The sequence below is a fragment of the Camellia sinensis genome, chromosome 4 (assembly GCF_055761805.1).
Source record: "Camellia sinensis isolate YWXY chromosome 4, ASM5576180v1, whole genome shotgun sequence".
Lineage (NCBI taxonomy): Eukaryota > Viridiplantae > Streptophyta > Magnoliopsida > Ericales > Theaceae > Camellia > Camellia sinensis.
Genome location: NC_138964.1, coordinates 98,870,516 through 98,889,280, shown reverse-complemented (window position 1 = coordinate 98,889,280; position 18,765 = coordinate 98,870,516). Strand labels below are relative to the sequence as shown.

The following is an 18,765-nucleotide window of genomic DNA, read 5'->3' as shown; positions in this document are numbered from 1 at the left end:
AAAATGGGGACCAAAGAGGGGTATAATGGCAAGTGGTACATGGAGGTCCCAAACAGTGATGATCCCTTCTTCAATGTTGAAGAGGGGCTCAAAATAAGCCTATCTACAATTTACATCATGCTCCAAAACAGATCACATATAGGCCAAAAATACTATGCAAGATTATGGCATACTAGAGGGATAATGAAGCAAGTGCAAGATGGGGACCTCAAACAGTGAGAGGCCCTTAAGCAAAAGTGAAAAAGAGCTCAAAATAAGGCCACTTTCAGTTAGGGCCGGAGCTCAAAACAGCAAGCATGTATGGCTAGGAAATGTTGCAAGATTAAGCTCAAAAAGAGGGGATTGATGCTTACCCTTGAAGACAAGTCTTTGGTTGCTTCTTGGCTTGAGAAGTGATGCTTCCTAGCTTCTGGAAAGCTCCCCAAGCTGCTGGAAATGGAGTAGTGGTGGTGATTCTAGGTGGTGATGAAGAAAAGGTGGTAGAACTTGGTTGTTCTTGCTTGTAAGAGAGAGATGGAGGGAGATTTGTATACAAAGCTTGAAGGCAATTTTTTCCAACCCCTATGACCAATACTGGAGGCTGGTTATATGGACCAAGGAGAGGGAGAAATGGAGGGGAAAAGGTGGGGGAAAAGGAGCCAAGTTTTCCCCCAAAAGCTGTCCCCTGGATACAGATGTTTTTGGGGGAAAACAGCTATACGGCTGTAAAGTACACACTGTAAGGAGAGAGGCCGGCCAGGTTTTGGAGCTACAGGTGGCCGGCCAGCGACCTCCCATGGCCGGCCGGCCAAGGGTCAAAAAGGTCAAGAAGATTTAGTGGCCGGCCACCACAGATAGGTGACCTCCCAGATGTCCTCAACACAACCCTGTGGTTCAAAATTGGCAACAGTGAAACAGGAGAGAAAACAAGCCATTTTTAGGAAGGGTTCAAAAGGGTCAGGTGGAATTACTGGCCGGCCACCAACTTTTAGTGTCCTCCCATGTGTGTACAACACAAATATGTGGTTAAAAGTTCAAGAAAATGGTCCAAGGTTGTTCAACATTGGCTCGGAAGTGAGAAAAAACGGGCGTCGAAGGGCGCCGGGGGAATATAACTGGTTGCTGAAACAATTGCTGGCCTCCCACCCTTCTACGGCCTTCCTGGTGATGAAACAGAGGTACCTGCCAAAATGAACGAAAATCGATGCAAAACGAATGCCCGGGGGCCAAAACGCGCAGTTCGGGGCCCCGAAAACTGCCTGTTAAGCACTGAAAGTGGCATTCGACCACGAAGTTGGTCTCTCAGACCTCAGTGTCCCTCAAAATGGAGTAAATAAGAAGTATGCCAAAAATCAGAGCAAACGGAGATGGTTAGGCGGTCCCGAACCGAGGCACACGGCCAACGGTCCCGAAAAACTAGGAACCGGGCTCCGAAATGGGCAAAATGGCCTACAGCCACAAAATGTAGCCCACGGCCACTGAGAGATGGTCTACGGGACCTCTCCCTCCCCTCAGGAAAAGAAACAGAGAAAACCGAGTCTGGTTCGCAAACCGAGGCAAGGCACAGAAGAGGGTTCGGAAATCCGGAGGCAGGGCTCACGGCCGCGACTCTAAGACTTCTGAACGAGCACGATATGCAACGTCACCGAGCGCTCAATCGGTGATGTCTGAGTCTTAAGGTCGGTCAAAAATGAGGTGTCTACAGTTGCCCCTCTTTGACAGAACTCGGAAGTCACAAGTGACGGGAGTGAATGTCAAAGCCCAGAGACGACCCATTTTTGACAAGGCCGAAGACTTAGACAAACGTACAAGATAAACAAAGATGTGCCCGCAGGCATGCCCGCAGGCGAAGGGGGGGCAAAATGCAAAGCGATATGCATAGAGCCGGAAGTAACTCAATGATCATGCAAATGCAGCAAGCTGTAATGAAGCAAGTATTCGCAAATAGATGCAACAGTTTTAAGCAAGAATGCAAAGCAACAACTACATTTCATGCAGTTAAGAATGCGGAGAATTATTCAATCCTCGCCACGTCTCACACGGAGAAGATACGATACCTGCGCGATTCATCTGGTCGCACCAGCCTCAAATGAACCGTACATACAATATCGTGCCTGCAAAAAGAGAGAAATTCAACAAGCACAATATGCTACCAACATATATTCAATGTGATTCCGAAAGTTTAACACACGCAGTGCCGGCAAGTGAATGCATCGCGATGCGAGAAAGGAACGTGCGTGACAACGCATGCTCAAGCATAGAGGTATTGCAATATCAAGAAATGTGCAAAATAATGCAAGTATGCTCATGAGAATGCAAGTTATGTGCATGATAGTGCAAAATGAGCATAAATCAAGGTGCCCGTTTGTTACGAAATAACGAGCACAGAAACGCGTGTTTCGGCAAAGGCGACTCGATCGCGGCCTCCGATCCACTTCCTGGAAAGGCTACAACACATTCAAAAAGGATACACTTTGATTTCAATGAATAATGATGAGACACAGGTCAAGACTTGAAGCTGAAGTTCCGGCGGAGCAATTTCGCAACAGAAAGTGCACTTTCCTTGAATTTTTTTCAGCTCCCGGGAACTCCGATCTTCCTCAAAATTTGCAGAGAGCTAGGTGAGCATGTGGGGGCCATGGCCGGCTAGTTTTATGGAGAGGGGGAGGTGGCCGGGTAGTTTTCAAAAAAGAGAATGGCCGGCCAGCCAGAAAAGGTGGCCGGCCGGCCACCTTTTCTGGCTGGCCGGCCATTCTCTTTTTTGAAAACTAGTCTGCCCAAATCCGAGGATAATTTGGTCTTTTCACCTTCTTTTCTTTATGCTCTCTCACCCAAACACTTTGAGCCTATAAATTCAGCCACGAAATCTCCTCCTCTTGCTTCCTACACCATTTTCTCCCTCAGATCCGGGCTCTATACGCGTTTTCCAACGCCCCACGCAAGTTGTTTTCGCGAAAATATTCAGTTTCAAGCACTTTGAATCGATTAAATTTTAGTTTCGGGGCTTCTTTTCTCATTTTCTCCACTTGAGGTGAGTTTGTCTCAATATTTGGAAGATTTTCTCGGGAGTTGACTTTTGTTGACTTTTTCATTTCCCGAGAGTTGACTTTTGTTGACTTTTTCTAATTTTGGCTCATTTTTGCTCCTTTTGCAGATTTTCTGAAATGGCGGGTAATTCTCCTCATGGTGGAGGTTTTCCGGGTGCCGGGAATGATTTTGATGTCATGACCTTGCCCCCGAGGGTTCGCCCCTTTATTCCCGGGAGATATGCTCCGCCAGCACATGTCCTTCCCCGGGCCATTTTTCGTCATTTTACTGATTTCGATGATCGAGCACCTGAGGATCTACTTCTGCGAGAGCCAGAGCATCAACTCTCCTATGAGGCATGAGAGGTATTTACTTCATTTTTTGCATTTTTTCGTGCATTTCGTGCCTTTGCCATGCTTGAACACACAGTTTAGCCTATGACATAGTACTTTGTTTGCATCCTGAACATGTAGCTTAAACACTTGAATTTCTGAACACTCGGCTCATTAATTGATTGCGAGCGCACGACACACATTAGTTAAGAAGTGGACACACGACTCAAACATTGATTTGTCGAACACATAGCCCGAATTTGAAGGTGAACACACAGTACACACTGACTAGGAGTAGAACACGCAGCCCAAACTCCGATTTTCTGAACACGCAGTCCAAGTTTGATTGTGAACACGCAGCCCACATTGATTGAAAGTTGAACACGCAGCCCACATTGATCGAAAGTTGAACACGCAGCCCAAACTTTAATTTTCTGAAATCTGAACACGCGGCCCAAATTTGATTGTGAACACGCAGCCCACATTGATTGAAAGTTGAACACGCAGCCCAAACTTTAATTTTCTGAAATCTGAACACGCAGCCCAAATTTGATTGTGAACACGCAGCCCACATTGATTGAAAGTTGAACACGCAGCCCAAACTTTAATTTTTTGAAATCTGAACACGCAGCCCAAATTTGATTGTGAACACGCAGCCCACATTGATTGAAAGTTGAACACGCAGCCCAAACATTAATTTTCCGAAATCTGAACACGCAGCCCAAATTTGATTGTGAACACGCAGCCCACATTGATTGAAAGTTGAACACGCAACACAATCTTTAATTTTCTGAAATCTAAACACGCAGCCCAAATTTGATTGTGAACACGCAGCCCATATGGATTGAAAGTTGAACACACAGCCCAAACTTTAATTTTCTGAAATCGGAACACGCAGTCCAAATTTGATTGTGAACACGCAGTCCACATTGATTGAAAGTTGAACACGCAGCCCAAACTTTAATTTTCTGAAATCTGAACATGCAGCCCAAATTTGATTGTGAACACGCAGCCCACATTGATTGAAAGTTGAACACGCAGCCCAAACTTTAATTTTCTGAAATCTGAACACGCAGCCCAAATTTGATTGTGAACACGCAGCCCACAATGATTGAAAGTTGAACACGCAGCCCAAACTTTAATTTTCCGAAATCTGAACACGCAGCCCAAATTTGATTGTGAACACGCAGCCCACATGGATTGAAAGTTGAACACGCAGCCCAAACTTTAATTTTCCGAAATCTGAACACGCAGCCGAAATTTGATTGTGAACACGCAGCCCACATTGATTGAAAGTTGAACACGCAGCCCAAACTTTAATTTTCTGAAATCTGAACACGCAGCCGAAATTTGATTGTGAACACGCAGCACACATTGATTGAAAGTTGAACACGCAGCCCAAACTTTAATTTTCTGAAATCTGAACACGCAGCCCAAATTTGATTGTGAACACGCAGCCCACATTGATTGAAAGTTGAACACGCAGCCCAAACTTTAATTTTCTGAAATCTGAACACGCAGCCCAAATTTGATTGTGAACACGCAGCCCACATTGATTGAAAGTTGAACACGCAGCCCAAACTTCAATTTTCTAAAATCTGAACACGCAGCCCAAATTTGATTGCGAACACGCAGCCCACATTGATTGAAAGTTGAACACGCAGCCCAAACTTTAATTTTCCGAAATCTGAACACGCAGCCCAAATTTGATTGTGAACGCGCAGCCCACATTGATTGAAAGTTGAACACGCAGCCCAAACTTTAATTTTCTGAAATCTGAACACGCAGCCCAAATTTGATTGTGAACACGCAGCCCACATTGATTGAAAGTTGAACACGCAGCCCAAACTTTAATTTTCCGAAATCTGAACACGCAGCCCAAATTTGATTGTGAACACGCAGCCCACATGGATTGAAAGTTGAACACGCAGCCCAAACTTTAATTTTCTGAAATCTGAACACGCAGCCCAAATTTGATTGTGAACACGCAGCCCACATTGATTGAAAGTTGAACACGCAGCCCAAACTTTAATTTTCTGAAATCTGAACACACAACCTAAATTTGATTGTGAACACGCAGCCCACATGGATTGAAAGTTGAACACGCAGCCCAAACTTTAATTTTCTGAAATCTGAACACGCAGCCCAAATTTGATTGTGAACACGCAGCCCAAACTTTAATTTTTTGAAATCTGAACACGCAGCCCAAATTTGATTGTGAACACACAGCCCACATTGATTGAAAGTTTAACACGCAGCCCAAACTTTAATTTTCTGAAATCTGAACACGCAGCCCAAATTTGATTGTGAACACGCAGCCTACATTGATTGAAAGTTGAACACGTAGCCCAAACTTTAATTTTCTGAAATCTAAACACGCAGCCCAAATTTGATTGTGAACACGCAGCCCACATTGATTGAAAGTTGAACACGCAGCCCAAACTTTAATTTTCTGAAATCTGAACACGCAGCCCAAATTTGATTGTGAACACGCAGCCCACATTGATTGAAAGTTGAACACGCAGCCCAAACTTTAATTTTCTAAAATCTGAACACGCAGCCCAAATTTGATTGTGAACACGTAGCCCACATTTGCACACAACTTATTCATTTCATTAGCACACAGCTCATTCATTTTATTGGCACACAGCTCGTACATTTTTATACTGACACATGTATTCATTCTGAATACAGGTTGGTTCTCGCGGTGTACGGGGATATGGCTCCACCGCTGCGAGGGATTGGTATGTTGAGCTCCCGGAGGCTGTCCGGGATTTAGTAGATCTGGCAGGGTTCGGGGCCTTCTACGTTGGGTTATCGCGTTGTCCTGCCAGGAGGACACTGATGGCGGCTTTGGTGGAGAGATGGTCGGACACCACCAACTCCTTTCATTTCTCTGCCACTGGGGACATGACTATGACCCCTCTGGATTTTGCTGTGTTGACCGGCCTGGACATAGGAGGTTGGTCCATTCCTTATGACGAGGACATGGGCGAATGGGAGGCCGCTTGGATACATCTGCTGGGGGCCCGCCCGCCTGTCGACAGAGCTTCCGGGAGAGTTCGATACACTTGGTTCTCTTCCCATTTCCGGTGGGCAGAGATGGAGCCCGGGACTCCTGAGGAGACAGAGCAGTATGCCCGTGGTTTTCTTATGTTCCTCTTCGGGACTACTCTGTTTGCCGATAGAGGGAACACGGTTGGGCTATATCTGTTGAGCGCTTTGGTTGACCTATCACAGGTCAGTCGATACGACTGGGGTGGCGCCGGCCTGGCTACCCTTTACTGTTACATGAGCGCGACCTCCCGCGGGCAAGGAGACTTACTTGGCGGTTATTGGAGAGCCTGGGTACTTTCTGTCCTCTTGATTTACATTTCTACTCCTCATTACTTGTACATTGCACACACGGCGCACTTTATAGTCTGTATTTTGCCCTCAGCATTTTGCACTTACATTCTGCACTGCTTTTCTCAGTTATGGGTCTACGTATATTTTCCGACGTTAGCCCCAGAGTTGGAGGTGGCAGGGCCCCTCACGACCCCGTACTCACTGGTGTTCGAGGGCCAGCACTGGCCGAGACCTCGAGAGTCTCTCTTTTACCTGCGACAGTATTTTGACAATGTGCGACCATCGGAGGTACTTTAGAACTCTCAGTTTTTTCCATTTTCATCTTTGATTTGCCCCGCATATTCTCGATTTCTGATTGGTTTATGCACTTGTTATCCGCAGATTACATGGCAGCCCTGGGCGCCCTTGGGTGATGGTCTCCGATTTCAGTATGCCAGAGGATCGGGCACCTCCCAGTACAGGGTCCAGCTCGAAGGACCGGTTGGTAGAGCATGGTTTCTGGGGGAACGCTTTTTGCGTCAGGTATGGGGGTACAATTCTCAGGACCCTCCCGCAGCACCCCCAGTCAGTATGCGGACTGCTGATAGGCTCTCTCCCCAGGATGTAGTCGGTGCTATGCTGGGTAGTGATGCTTTGCTACATCTCGAGGAGGGGGATTACGCCACTTACCGTCATACATATTTGATGCCTCCATTGACGGGAGTTCACACCCCGATGACGAGGTCTGCTGGTACGCCATCCTCGAGCCAGGCCCGGGCTCGGGCTGCAGACGCCCCTTCCACCAGCAGGGCTGGTACATCTAGAGGTGGGGGTAGATCGGTTCGCCCGATTCCTCCGACTTATCCTCATCCTGGGTGGCCGAATATGCCGACTGAGCTGATGGGGTGGCAGTATGGGACTACCTCTCCGACTCCGATCCCGCTAGAGCCTCCGATGCCCGGTGATCGATACGCCATTGATCCCGACTCACCACTGGTATGTTCTACTGCTTTTCATCTATCATTCAAACATTTAGACATTCCTTTATTCACTGATGATTATGAGTTCGTATTTGTAGCCACCCCGAGAGTACGTGGAGGAGGTGGTCGGATTGGTGGCCTCACTTGAGGGGATGGTCCTGCGGAGGGAGGCACAGTTGTCTATCATGGGCTTCCAGGTACCCTTCAGTTTTCTGGCATTTATCATACTTCTGATGACATGCTGATTTCTACTGCATTGATAGGCTACTTGTGTAGAGCACATCTGACACACACCCCACTTGTACACTGTGTTTACATGCACTCATTTCATGTAGTTTTTGCTTGTATCTGCATCTGATGTACATATTTGGACTGATGTATTTGAATTGAACTCTTTATTTTCAGATGCCTCCGGTGTACGCTCAGCCGCAGGCCAGGCCACCTGGGCCTTCTCAGGGAGCTGGGCCATCTGGGCCCTTTCACGGAGCTGGGCCATCCAGGCCTTTTCAGGGAGCTGGGCCATCCAGGCCTTTCCGAGGAGCTCGATGAGGGTCCTCTCACAGACGCAGGGCACATGTTATAGAGGCGGAGCCCGATGAGGAGGAGGAGGAAGAGGTCACAGACCGTCAGTCAGAGACATCTGCTGAGGAGGGGGACTCCGGTCTTGGTTCCGGGAGTGGAGGCGAGGCTGAGGGGGATCCCGAGGACGACAGCTCCGACCCGGATGATGATGGCGATGGCGATGGTGGCGGAGAGTCTATTCCGCAGAAGAGGACGAAGAGGGCCTCTTATTACTGCTCTTGAGAGCACAGATGTAGCCTGTTTCCTGTTTTATTTATCTTTTTGCTAGTAGTTGTAGCACATTTGTACATTATCAGACAGTTTATTTTCTGTAAAACTTTTACCTTAGTCTGTAAAATGTTGTAACAAACGAGGCATGATGGGATGAAACGGCTTTTGCAAAAAGTATTGTATTTTAAACACTTAGCATCATATCGCATCATTTTGCACCAAAATGAGATTGAATGGAAGCGTGTATTGTGCATTTTGTCCAGTCAGGTAGTGAACCGACGCAACAACCTAACTTTCTAAGATATAACAAAAATCTTAGCAAGTTTACAACTCAATAAGCAAAATACAATAGTGTAGACAATGCAAATAAACAAGACTTAAACAAAGATTGCTTAAACAGAGAGCAACGACTCAAAAACACGAAACACGACAGCTCGACAAACAACTCGATAAGCAAAATGACAACTCGATAATCAAAACAACAACTCGATAAACAAAACTCAACAACACAAAGTGTACTCCGGACGATCTGAGCAACGGAACGCATCTGAAACAGAGAGAAATGAAGGCCTTTGACTCTCCCGTTGCATGGAAATGCTCGAAACTTTCCCTCGGAGGGTAAAACAGGGCCAAGGACATACATTGGAGCATGGTCGGCCACCTTTGGGAGCCGACCGGCCAGTTTTATTGGAGAGAGGGGGCCACCGGCCAGTTTTGAGAAAGAAAATGGTCGGCCTGCCAGAAAAGGTGGCCGGCCGGCCACTTATCCCTGCAGCCGCCCAGTTTTTGACACGTGTCCTCCTGAATAGTGTTTTTCCCTCTTTAAAAGCCCTAGCTTCACGGTTCATTCAATTCACCTCAGTTTTGCATCAGAAATGGAGGCGTTTCTTGTTGAAAATCTCACAGCTTGGATCACTTCCCTAGATGGCTCAAAAAAGTTAAACTTCCGGGGTTTCGGCTTGAATGCACTATTCACGCTAAGCCGCACTCCGTTGCACCTTCCTTTCCTCCATGCCGCGGCGAGGTTTTGGAACCCGGTGACGCATGTCTTCAGCTTTGGCGGACAAGAGGTATGTCCGACTTTTGAAGATTTTCAAGTTTTGATGGAATCTGAAAGCCAAGAAGAGATTTTGTCCCAGTTTCGCTTTGGTCACGCCGAAGCTTTGGGACGGATGTGCGGACTCACTGCGCATGATGCTCGACCTCTAATCTGTAATGGGGAACTAGATATCCTTGGTTTGATCCATCGCTTTTCTAACGCCGGTGACCGCAGCAACCATTATTGGTAAGGCTTCCGGCAACACGCCCTCTGCTTGTGCTTGTTGTTTCACTTTCTGCTTTCCTCGGGCTTCGGCGGAGCTAGCATTTGCCTGATCGAAGTCACCCAAGGCTTGAGGGAAGGGAAGAGTTGCATCGCCATGACCTTGGCCGAGACTCTGATGGGCTTGGATGCTTTTCATCGCCGGGAGACGACTAGATTTGCTGGGAGTCCACTGCTGCTGCAGGTAATGTTTCCCACCCCGTCTTACATATGTATTTGCTCACATCACTCGGCCGTCAGGCTCGATTTTTCTCACAAAACCCTCGTCTTACTTTTCTCTCATCGTACATCTCTCTATTCTTTATTCTCTCATTTTTCGTCCCTCCCCAGGTATGGTTAATGGACAAATTACAGGTCATGGACTCTTGCCCGGCCTACTCAGCTAGAGGCTATTTCTTTCGACAGCACCTAGTCAATGCCCTTGATGAAAGGTGGTGGTTCGACTGGATGTGCAATTTGTCTGCAGATCGCATTGCTTGGCGTTGTCCTTGGCTCAATCTCCCAACAATGAGCTATAGCATGTCCCGGCTGATCGGGATCCAGTTGGTTGGTCTCACCTACTGTGTATTTTACTTTTCGTTCCGGTTCCTGCGCCAGTTCGGTCATGATCAGATTTGCCCACCAGAGGGGATTGAGTACTCGGCTGCTTTCCCGGTCCGAGGTGCACAGCTTGCCCGCTACGCCGCAGCATGGAGAACTAGAGAGCTCCTGGCCCCTGCTCCCACTTTCAGTTGCACTTTGTCTAATGAGTGCTTGGATTGGCTCAATGAGGAGGCACAGGTTGGGCCTAGCTTGGCGTCGGAGGCTTCGACCAGCTCTGGGAGGGGGCGCAGGAATGCTTGACTCGACTATGCCCCAGATTTATTGCTTTACTAGTACTTTCAAGTTTTCTTTATGAATGTAATAAAAAGCAGCTTCGATTGTATGCAAGAGCGGGAGAACTCTGTTTTGAAATCAATGAAATTGAAGGTTGTGGTACTGAAAGTTTTCCGCTTTGGTCCAAAAATGGTCTTAGTTGTAAAGAGATTAATTTGAACAAAGTCAACTTTTACTAAAACTTTTCAAAACCATTTTCGATATGGATCAAAACTGGACACGCCTAAAATCTGTCACTGAGATGCACAACCCCAGATCCCTGTAACTGGAAAGTTGCCCTTAGTTTGAAGAGCACCGCAGCACTGCATGGCAACGGAAAGTTGCCCCTAGTCTGAATAGCACTGTACCGGAGATCGCGATAAATGCTGATGGATAAAGGTGACTGAGATGGTCAAAATGGACAAAGTTAATCGGGGAAAAGTTTATGGCTGAACTTCGGGGTGAAGCTGCCTACGTATCCCAAAGATGGGAATCAAGCCTTACGTAGTTCAGGCTTAGGTCCACTCGGGTATTTTCACTCTCCTTTTACGCTCTAACTTTTGCCAAGGCCGCCCTTTACGGGTTTGCAACCTTGCGAGCTCAGTTTTTATATTTTTCAATTTTTTGTGCTCTAACTTTTGCCTAGGTCGCCCCTTCAGGTTTTCGGCCTAGCGAGCCTCTCAAGGGTAATATTTCTTCAACTTGTCCATATTGATCGGTTGTGAGAACTCCAAGCCATCTAGATCCATCAGAACCACAGCTCCACCTGACCAGATAGCTTTGATGATATAGGGACCAGTCCAATTGGGTTTGAACTTGCCCCTTGGGTCGTGGATGGGAGCTCGGTTGTCCTTGAGCACCAGATCTCCTTCTTTTAGATTCCTGGACTTAACTTTCTTGTTGAAAGCCCGGGCAATTCTGCGTTGATAGCCTTGAATATGGTGCAGTGCTTTCAGTCTTCTTTCATCAAAAAGCATGAGTTCCTCAAATCTGCTCTGCTGCCAATCTGCTTCGGCTATTTGACACTCAGCCAATACTCGTAACGACGGAACCTCAATCTCGATAGGTAGAACGGCCTCCATCCCATAAACCAATGAATACGGAGTCGCCCCGGTAGAAGCTCTGATTGAAGTCCTGTAGCCCCACAGAGCAAACGGTAGCTTATCTGGCCAATCCCGGTAGGTTTCCACCATCTTCTGCAGTATGTGTTTGATATTCTTGTTGGCGGCCTCGACCGCTCTGTTGGTTTGCGGCCGGTATGTAGATGACTTATGAAAAGCCACGTTGTATTTCTCCAACAAGTCTATTACTTCCTTCTTGAAGTGGGAACCATTATCTGAAATTATCTCGTTTGGGACCCCATAGCGACAAATGATGTTGTTTCTGATAAACTTTGCGACGTGTGACGCCTTCAACACCGCATATGATTGGGCCTCAACCCACTTCATGAAATAATCTATCGCAACCAGGATGAACTCATGCCCATTTGACCCCTTCAGAGTGACAGCCCCGATCACATCGATTTCCCAAACTGAAAATGGCCATGGCGAAGTCATGTTGTACAGCTTCGACGGCGGGATGTTCATGCGGTTTGCATGAATCTGACACTTGTGGCATCGCCGAACGAAACTAATACAATCCTCCTCCATGGTGGACCAGTAGTAACCCTATCTGAGGATCTTCCGTGCCAGCATTACCCCGTTCATGTGTGCACCGCATTCTCCTCCATGGATGGCCTCCATTAGGCGCTTCGATTCCTCAGCTTCAACACACAGCTTGTGCATTCCCAGATGGCCTCTCTTACACAGCTTACCCCCACAGATGATGAACTGAACAGCCATTCTTCTAATTGCCCTTTTATCCTTGGCATTTACCCCTGGCGGGTATACTTCCTTTTCCAAGAAATTCCAAATGTCATAATACCAGGGGTTTTCGTCCTGAACCTCATCTATAGCGGCGATCGACTCATAGGTTGGCGCAAATTTCTGGTCAATGACGACTGGACGCATCCGGATTCCAAACGGGATGTCTATCATGGAAGATAGAGTTGCTAAAGAATCTGCGAACCTGTTGTTCTCTCTTGGAAGATGAGCAAAGTTTAGCTTTTCAAACCGAGGGATTAGCAAATCCAAGGTCTGGTGGTACATCATCATCTTTTCTTCTTTGACTTTCCAGTCTCCGTTTGCTTGAGATATAACCAGGTTTGAATCCCCAATGACGTCCAACCGTCTTGCCCCTAGTTCCAGGGCTACTTCTAGACCGGCAATACATGCCTCATATTCAGCTTCGTTGTTCGAGACTTTGAATCGGAGTTTGAAGGCTAGAGGGATACGGGAATTGTCGGGTGCTATCAACAACACCCCTATCCCATACCCGTACTGATTTGACGCTCCGTCAAAGTACATCGTCCAATATTCGTCATCGATATGCAAAATGGCTTCATCTAGGAATGAGTACTCGACTGCTTCAGATCCTTCTACTGGATGGTCGGCCAAGAACTCTGCCACTGCTCTTCCTTTAACTGACTTGCGTGTCACATATTTCAGATCAAATTCGGAGAGCAACAGCAGCCAACGAGCTAGCCTACCCGTAAGTGTTGGTTTCTCGGAAAGGTATTTGATGGGATCTAGTCGCGAAACCAACATTACGGAGTGAGCTAACAGGTAGTGCCGCAGCTTCCTGGTAGCCCATACCAGAGCTAAGCAAGCCTTCTCAAGTGGAGTGTAGCGGGTCTCATAATCCAACATCTTCTTGCTCAGATAGTAGATGGCCCTCTCCACCTTATCCTCCGATTCTTGTGCGAGCATGCAGCCCATTGTGGTCTCAGTCACTGAGAGGTACAATATCAACGGTTTCCCCGGCTCTGGCGGCGACAACACAGGCGGATTCTACAAGTATTCTTTAATCTGTTCAAAAGCAGCTTGGCATCGGCCGTCCCATTGGAACTTCTTTCCTTTCTTCAGGAGACCAAAAAGTGGTTCACAAGTCAAGGTTAATTTTGAAATAAACCGTCTTATGAATTACACTTTACCCAGAAAGCCTCGCACCTCCTTTTCAGTCCTTGGTGGTAGCATTTCTAAGATGGCCTTAATCTTTGAAGGGTCGACCTCGATGCCCCTTTGCGTAATCAGAAACCCCAGCATTTTCCCCGCTGTGACACCGAAAGTACATTTTTGAGGATTTAGCCGTAGCCGAAATTCTCTGATCCTTTGGAAGAACTTTTGCAAGGCGGTGTAGTGGCCCTCTCTTTCTCTGGACTTGACAATCATGTCGTCCACGTACACCTTAACCTCTTTGTGGATCATATCGTGCAGTATTGTGGTCGCGGCCCGTTGATAAGTAGCTCCGGCGTTCTTCAACCCAAACGGCATTACCCTGTAGCAGTATGTTCCCCACGGGGTGGTGAATGCAGTCTTTTCTCTGTCTTCTGGTGCCATCACTATCTGATTGTACCCTGAGAAGCCATCCATGAATGAGAGCAAAGCATGCCCTGCCGTGAAATCCACCAACTCATCGATATGCGGTAAGGGGAAGTCGTCCTTCGGACTAGCTCTGTTCAAATCCCTGAAATCCACACATACCCGGATCCTGCCATCCTTCTTCGGCACTGGAACGATGTTGGCCAGCCAAGTCGGGTATTCGGATACCTGCAAGAAGCTGCGTCAATCTGCTTGGTGACCTCTTCCTTAATCTTGAGAGCCCAATCAGGGCGGATCCTTCTGAGTTTTTGCTTGACAGGTCGGGCTTCGGGGTCAAGGGGGATCCGGTGCTGTACAATCTCAGGATCGATCCCAGGCATGTCTTCATAGGACCACGTGAAAACATCTTTGAAATCTTTTAGTAAAGCGACTAAGCGCTCGCGTTCCTCTGAAGACAGCGTAGACCCGATCTGGACCAGCCGCGGGTCCTCCTTAGTACCAATGTTCACGGTAATGATTTCATCAGTTAAGGGTTTGACAAATCTCTCCTGCTCCTGCTCAATTAAGCGTTGCAAAACCGGAGGAATTTCTTCCTCGTCGTTTTTATCAAAGTTTTGAAAGTCTGAGTTTATGCAATAAATTAAGGGCACAGAGAAGTACTCAGAAACCACAGTCAATTGATTCTCATTAAGCTCATCCAAATCGTCCGAAATTTCGGTTACATTAGACTCAAATGAAAAAGAGAAAGACGACCTGGACATAACTGTGGTATCCGGGTTATCATCCCCAGGATTACCAGACTCAGACTCAGTCGAGCTGGAACCTGATTCCGACTCACAGGACTCGGTGGAATCAGATTCCGGCTCACTACCTGACCCGGTGCTGCTGGATAGGAATCCCTCTTCGTACTGCCAAGTGAGAGAGGGTGCGATAGATGCATCCAAAATAGTCGCTGGAAGGCCCGCAGCCGTTTCGTCCCCAATCATGGAAACCGAGGAGTTATCCCCCAAGCACATTTGGTCGATCGAAGGATCTGAGAGTAGACTTGCCAACGCTACCCCCATTTCAGGTTCAACATCCTCAGACTACACTTTCTTGCTCTATTCAACCTCAACTGATGGGTCTGTCTGCTCTTCAATAACGTCATCCCCAGGTAGTTGCAGATTAAAGAAAATCTGGAAACCAGGCACGCGCTTCCTCTCCACGTTAAGCCATGGTTCTGGGAAGCCGCAAAATGGAAAGTCTTCCCCCTCCCGAACGAAGCGTCCGTTCAGGGTACCCCAGATGGGCCTATGCATTAATTCAAAAGGCTTCCCAGCCTGCTTTGCTCTGGCTCTTCCGGCCATTTCTTTTCCTTTCCTCACCCAGTCCTCTTTGGTGGGCAGATAACCCAGTCCAAAGGTGTGAGGGTTGTGTGGCACTTCGGCCAACGCTGAGACGCCCTTCCGGCAGCTCCTTCCCAATCCCATTCCGGGGATGTGTTGTAGCTTGTTCATGAGGTAGATGGATTGAGTACTGACGTACATCCCCTCATTCACAGCCATAATATTTTGCACCACTCGAGCCTCAGCCAAAGTGAACCTGGATAAGAACACATCCTCAGTGCCGTGCTCGATTTCTAGTACTGGCGTGGACACTTCCGGTGGTGGATGGATTGATGAATTCCCGAAAACAATTGCTACCCCCTTCCCATGAGGGTACTTCAGCATCTGATGCAGAGTGGAAGAGACTGCCTTGACCTGGTGCAACCACGGTCGCCCCAAGAGTAGGTTAAAGGTTGCGGGAACGTCCAAGATATGGAATTCGATGTTGTGTTGTCCTGGACCAACCTGAGTTTGGATCTTGACAGTCCCCATCACTTCCCTGCTAGTGTTGTCGTAGGCTCTGATTACCTGTGTAGTTGGCACAAAGTTCGCGGGTTTCAACCCGATTGCATATGCTGTTCTGGCTGGGCAGACATTAATGGCGGACCCGGTATCAACAAATACCACCGATATCCACTTGTCTCTACATTCCACGGAAATGTAGAGGGGTTTGTTGTGATTTATGCCCTCAGGCGGTAGTTCTTTGTCTGAAAAGGTCAACGCCGGCGAACCTCCTCCCGGGAAGACCAGCCCAACCAGCTGCTCTGGTGTAGTATCGATGGAGAGTTTGGACTTGTCCATAGCAGTTAAAACAGCTTGTCTGTGTACCCGCGAAGCCATAAGCAGTCCCCAGATGGAGATGTCTGCTTGTATCTTCTTTAGCTGTCTCAGCACAGCTTCCTCTTCAATCTGCTTCTCTTTCTGCTTCTCTGCTTCTCTATCCTTCTCGGATGCCTCGGGTTGGTCTAGGTGTGGGGGCTTGAAGTACCGCCCACTTCTCGTCATGTGATCCACCTCATCAAGATACCAAGTGTCATCCGGTTGGCCACTTCCCCAGTCTTCGTCTGTGTGGGCAAGACATAAGTCATCGTCTTCCCACCACATTCCGCTGGCAGCCAACAGACACCTGTCTGGCTCCGGTTCAGTTGCACTCGCAGTACTCTCCGTCCACATGCTCGCAGCATTCTCTATCTTCGTGCACACGGCACTCTCAGTCCCCTCAGGGCCCTTAGCTTTCCTAATTCTCTCGGCATCCTCAAACCTTTCTCGTTCCAGCTGCATCAGTACAGCTGGTTGTTCAACAATTCCCGTATCCATAATGCCCAAGTCTCGAGCGGAATTCTTAGCACCGGCGCTCTCCGGCGATATAACTTGACTTCCGGCCCTTCCGGCCACAGCTGATACTCTTGCCCCTGCCGGGCCCTGTTCTGGTTGGGATTCCCCCACTACATCTGGTTGATCCTCGAGCCATCCAGTGGCCTCTGCCGATTCCTCATAATCGAACCAGTTGATTGCCGCATCTCCTGGTTCCTGGTCATCGAAAAATTGCAGGTTGGCAAAGTCCTCCTCTATAGCTGTCAGATCATCTGCCTCTTGCCTAAATCCATCTCCCTGGATTGCACACAGCTCTCCCGTCTCTGGCAATTCTATACCCAGCCCAATCTGGCTTGTTGATAAGATGTACTCGCTCGGATTGTAGGCTCCCCCAGCAAAACTCTGTTCAATCCCAGATTCAACAACCATATTCTCTCCCGAAGTCTGCCCTGCCCCATCTTCGATGGTCACCACCGTCGGTTCTGGTTGGGTTGTGGAGATGTCCAACATGCACAAAGAGTCGGTGCAGTCGGGAAGGAGCACCTCCGGCTTGGGTAGGTGGGATGGGGTGATATAGATACTAGGATCGTAAGATGCGACCCCAGTTTGGATAAAGTTGATTCTATTGGGAGGGGGAGCTTGGTTATGTGGTGGGAGAGGATTGGTTGTGACATTGGGTTTGTCGGGAGGCGCAATCACCTGCTTGTCAATAAGATCCTGGATCTCGTGACGCAATCTGTAACAACGATCGGTGCGTGACCGTGTTGTTGGTGATACGCGCAGTATTTTGCTGGGTCATGAGAGGGAGGGAGTGGATTCGGTAGTGGCTTCGGCTCCAGGGGTTTCAAATGCTTTTTCCTGATCAATACCCCCAGAGCTTTGGACAGGGGCATGTATAAGGGTGTGAAGGTTCTTTGGCCCCGAGGTTGGAATCTGGTGGTTTGTGTGTTACTTTCGGACGCGCCAGAGAAAGGTGTGGCCGCCATGGGCCTTGGAAGGGGAGGGGGAATGGTGGTGACCATGCTCACCTCTGAAGCTCTTGCAGTCGCAGCGCCACTCGGGCCTGCATTGTTGTTACGGTTGAATGTTCTCTGGGGTTGCTCCCGGTCTTGGTCAATCAGACCTTGTTTCATGGCATCCTGAATTTGCACCCCCATCTCGTGTAAATCTGAGAAGGTGGGAAAGGGGAGTACAATCATTCTCTGCATCAGCTTTGGTTGGAGATTGCGCACAATCATCTGGATTTGATCTTTATCGGTGGGCCTCAAAGTCATCATCGACGCCTTTGCCCTCCACCGGGTTACAAAATCTGAGAAAGTTTCCTTGGGCTCCTGCCTTGTCGTCTCGAGATCACGAGTTGTAATCTCAATCTGAGTGTTGTACGAATATTGTGCGACAAAGGCCTCAGCCATTTCATCCCAGCTCCGTTTAACATCATCCTCCAATTTTGCATACCAGGTGGCGGCCACACCTGACAGGGTTCGGCCAAATAATGAAAGCTTCTGAGGTCTAGTTAGGCCCATTGGCCGGAGGATGTCTGAGAATAGCCGAAGATGGACCATAGGGTCCCTGGACCCGTCAAAGCAGTCAATTTGCGGCATCTTGAACCTATCGGGCAATGTCACGGCCACATCGGTATATCCATCCTCGATGTCCGGAATAGCTTTTACCCCTTGCGATTTCTTGAAGAGCTTCTCAAGCTTGCTCAATTTCAGAGCTGTGTGGTCTATCTCGAACTCAAAAGGAGAGTCTGGGTGATTGGGTGTATGGATCTTGGACAGTTGTGGCGGAAGCGGGGGCGGAGCTGGCCCCGTTGGGAGGTTCGTGTCCTCTTGCAGGTTCTGGATATTTGGCAGGGTATTCTGGGTGTTTGGCGGAGCGTTCTGAACAGTAGGTGTCTGCTCAGATAATGGAGCCCCTGGTGGAGGAGGGACTTGATGTGAAGCAGATGCCGCATTCTGTTGTTGCAGTCTGGTAATTAGCTCAGCCTGTTGGGTCATGATCTCGGCCTGTTGCTTGGCGAACTCATCTCGGCGCACGGCATCCTGCTGCATG

General features: G+C 48.2%; 1 protein-coding gene across 1 annotated transcript; it reads left to right on the top strand.

Moving 5' to 3' along the window:
- Window positions 1-7,243: 7,243 nt before the first annotated feature.
- On the top strand, window positions 7,244-8,611 carry LOC145823392 (uncharacterized). The gene is made up of 3 exons (XM_082922936.1): window positions 7,244-7,661; window positions 7,744-7,842; window positions 8,051-8,611. Exons 1-3 carry the CDS (start codon window positions 7,257-7,259, stop codon window positions 8,192-8,194), a joined length of 648 nt encoding a protein of 215 aa, XP_082779062.1. The 5' UTR covers window positions 7,244-7,256; the 3' UTR covers window positions 8,195-8,611.
- The last annotated feature ends 10,154 nt before the right edge of the window (window positions 8,612-18,765 follow it).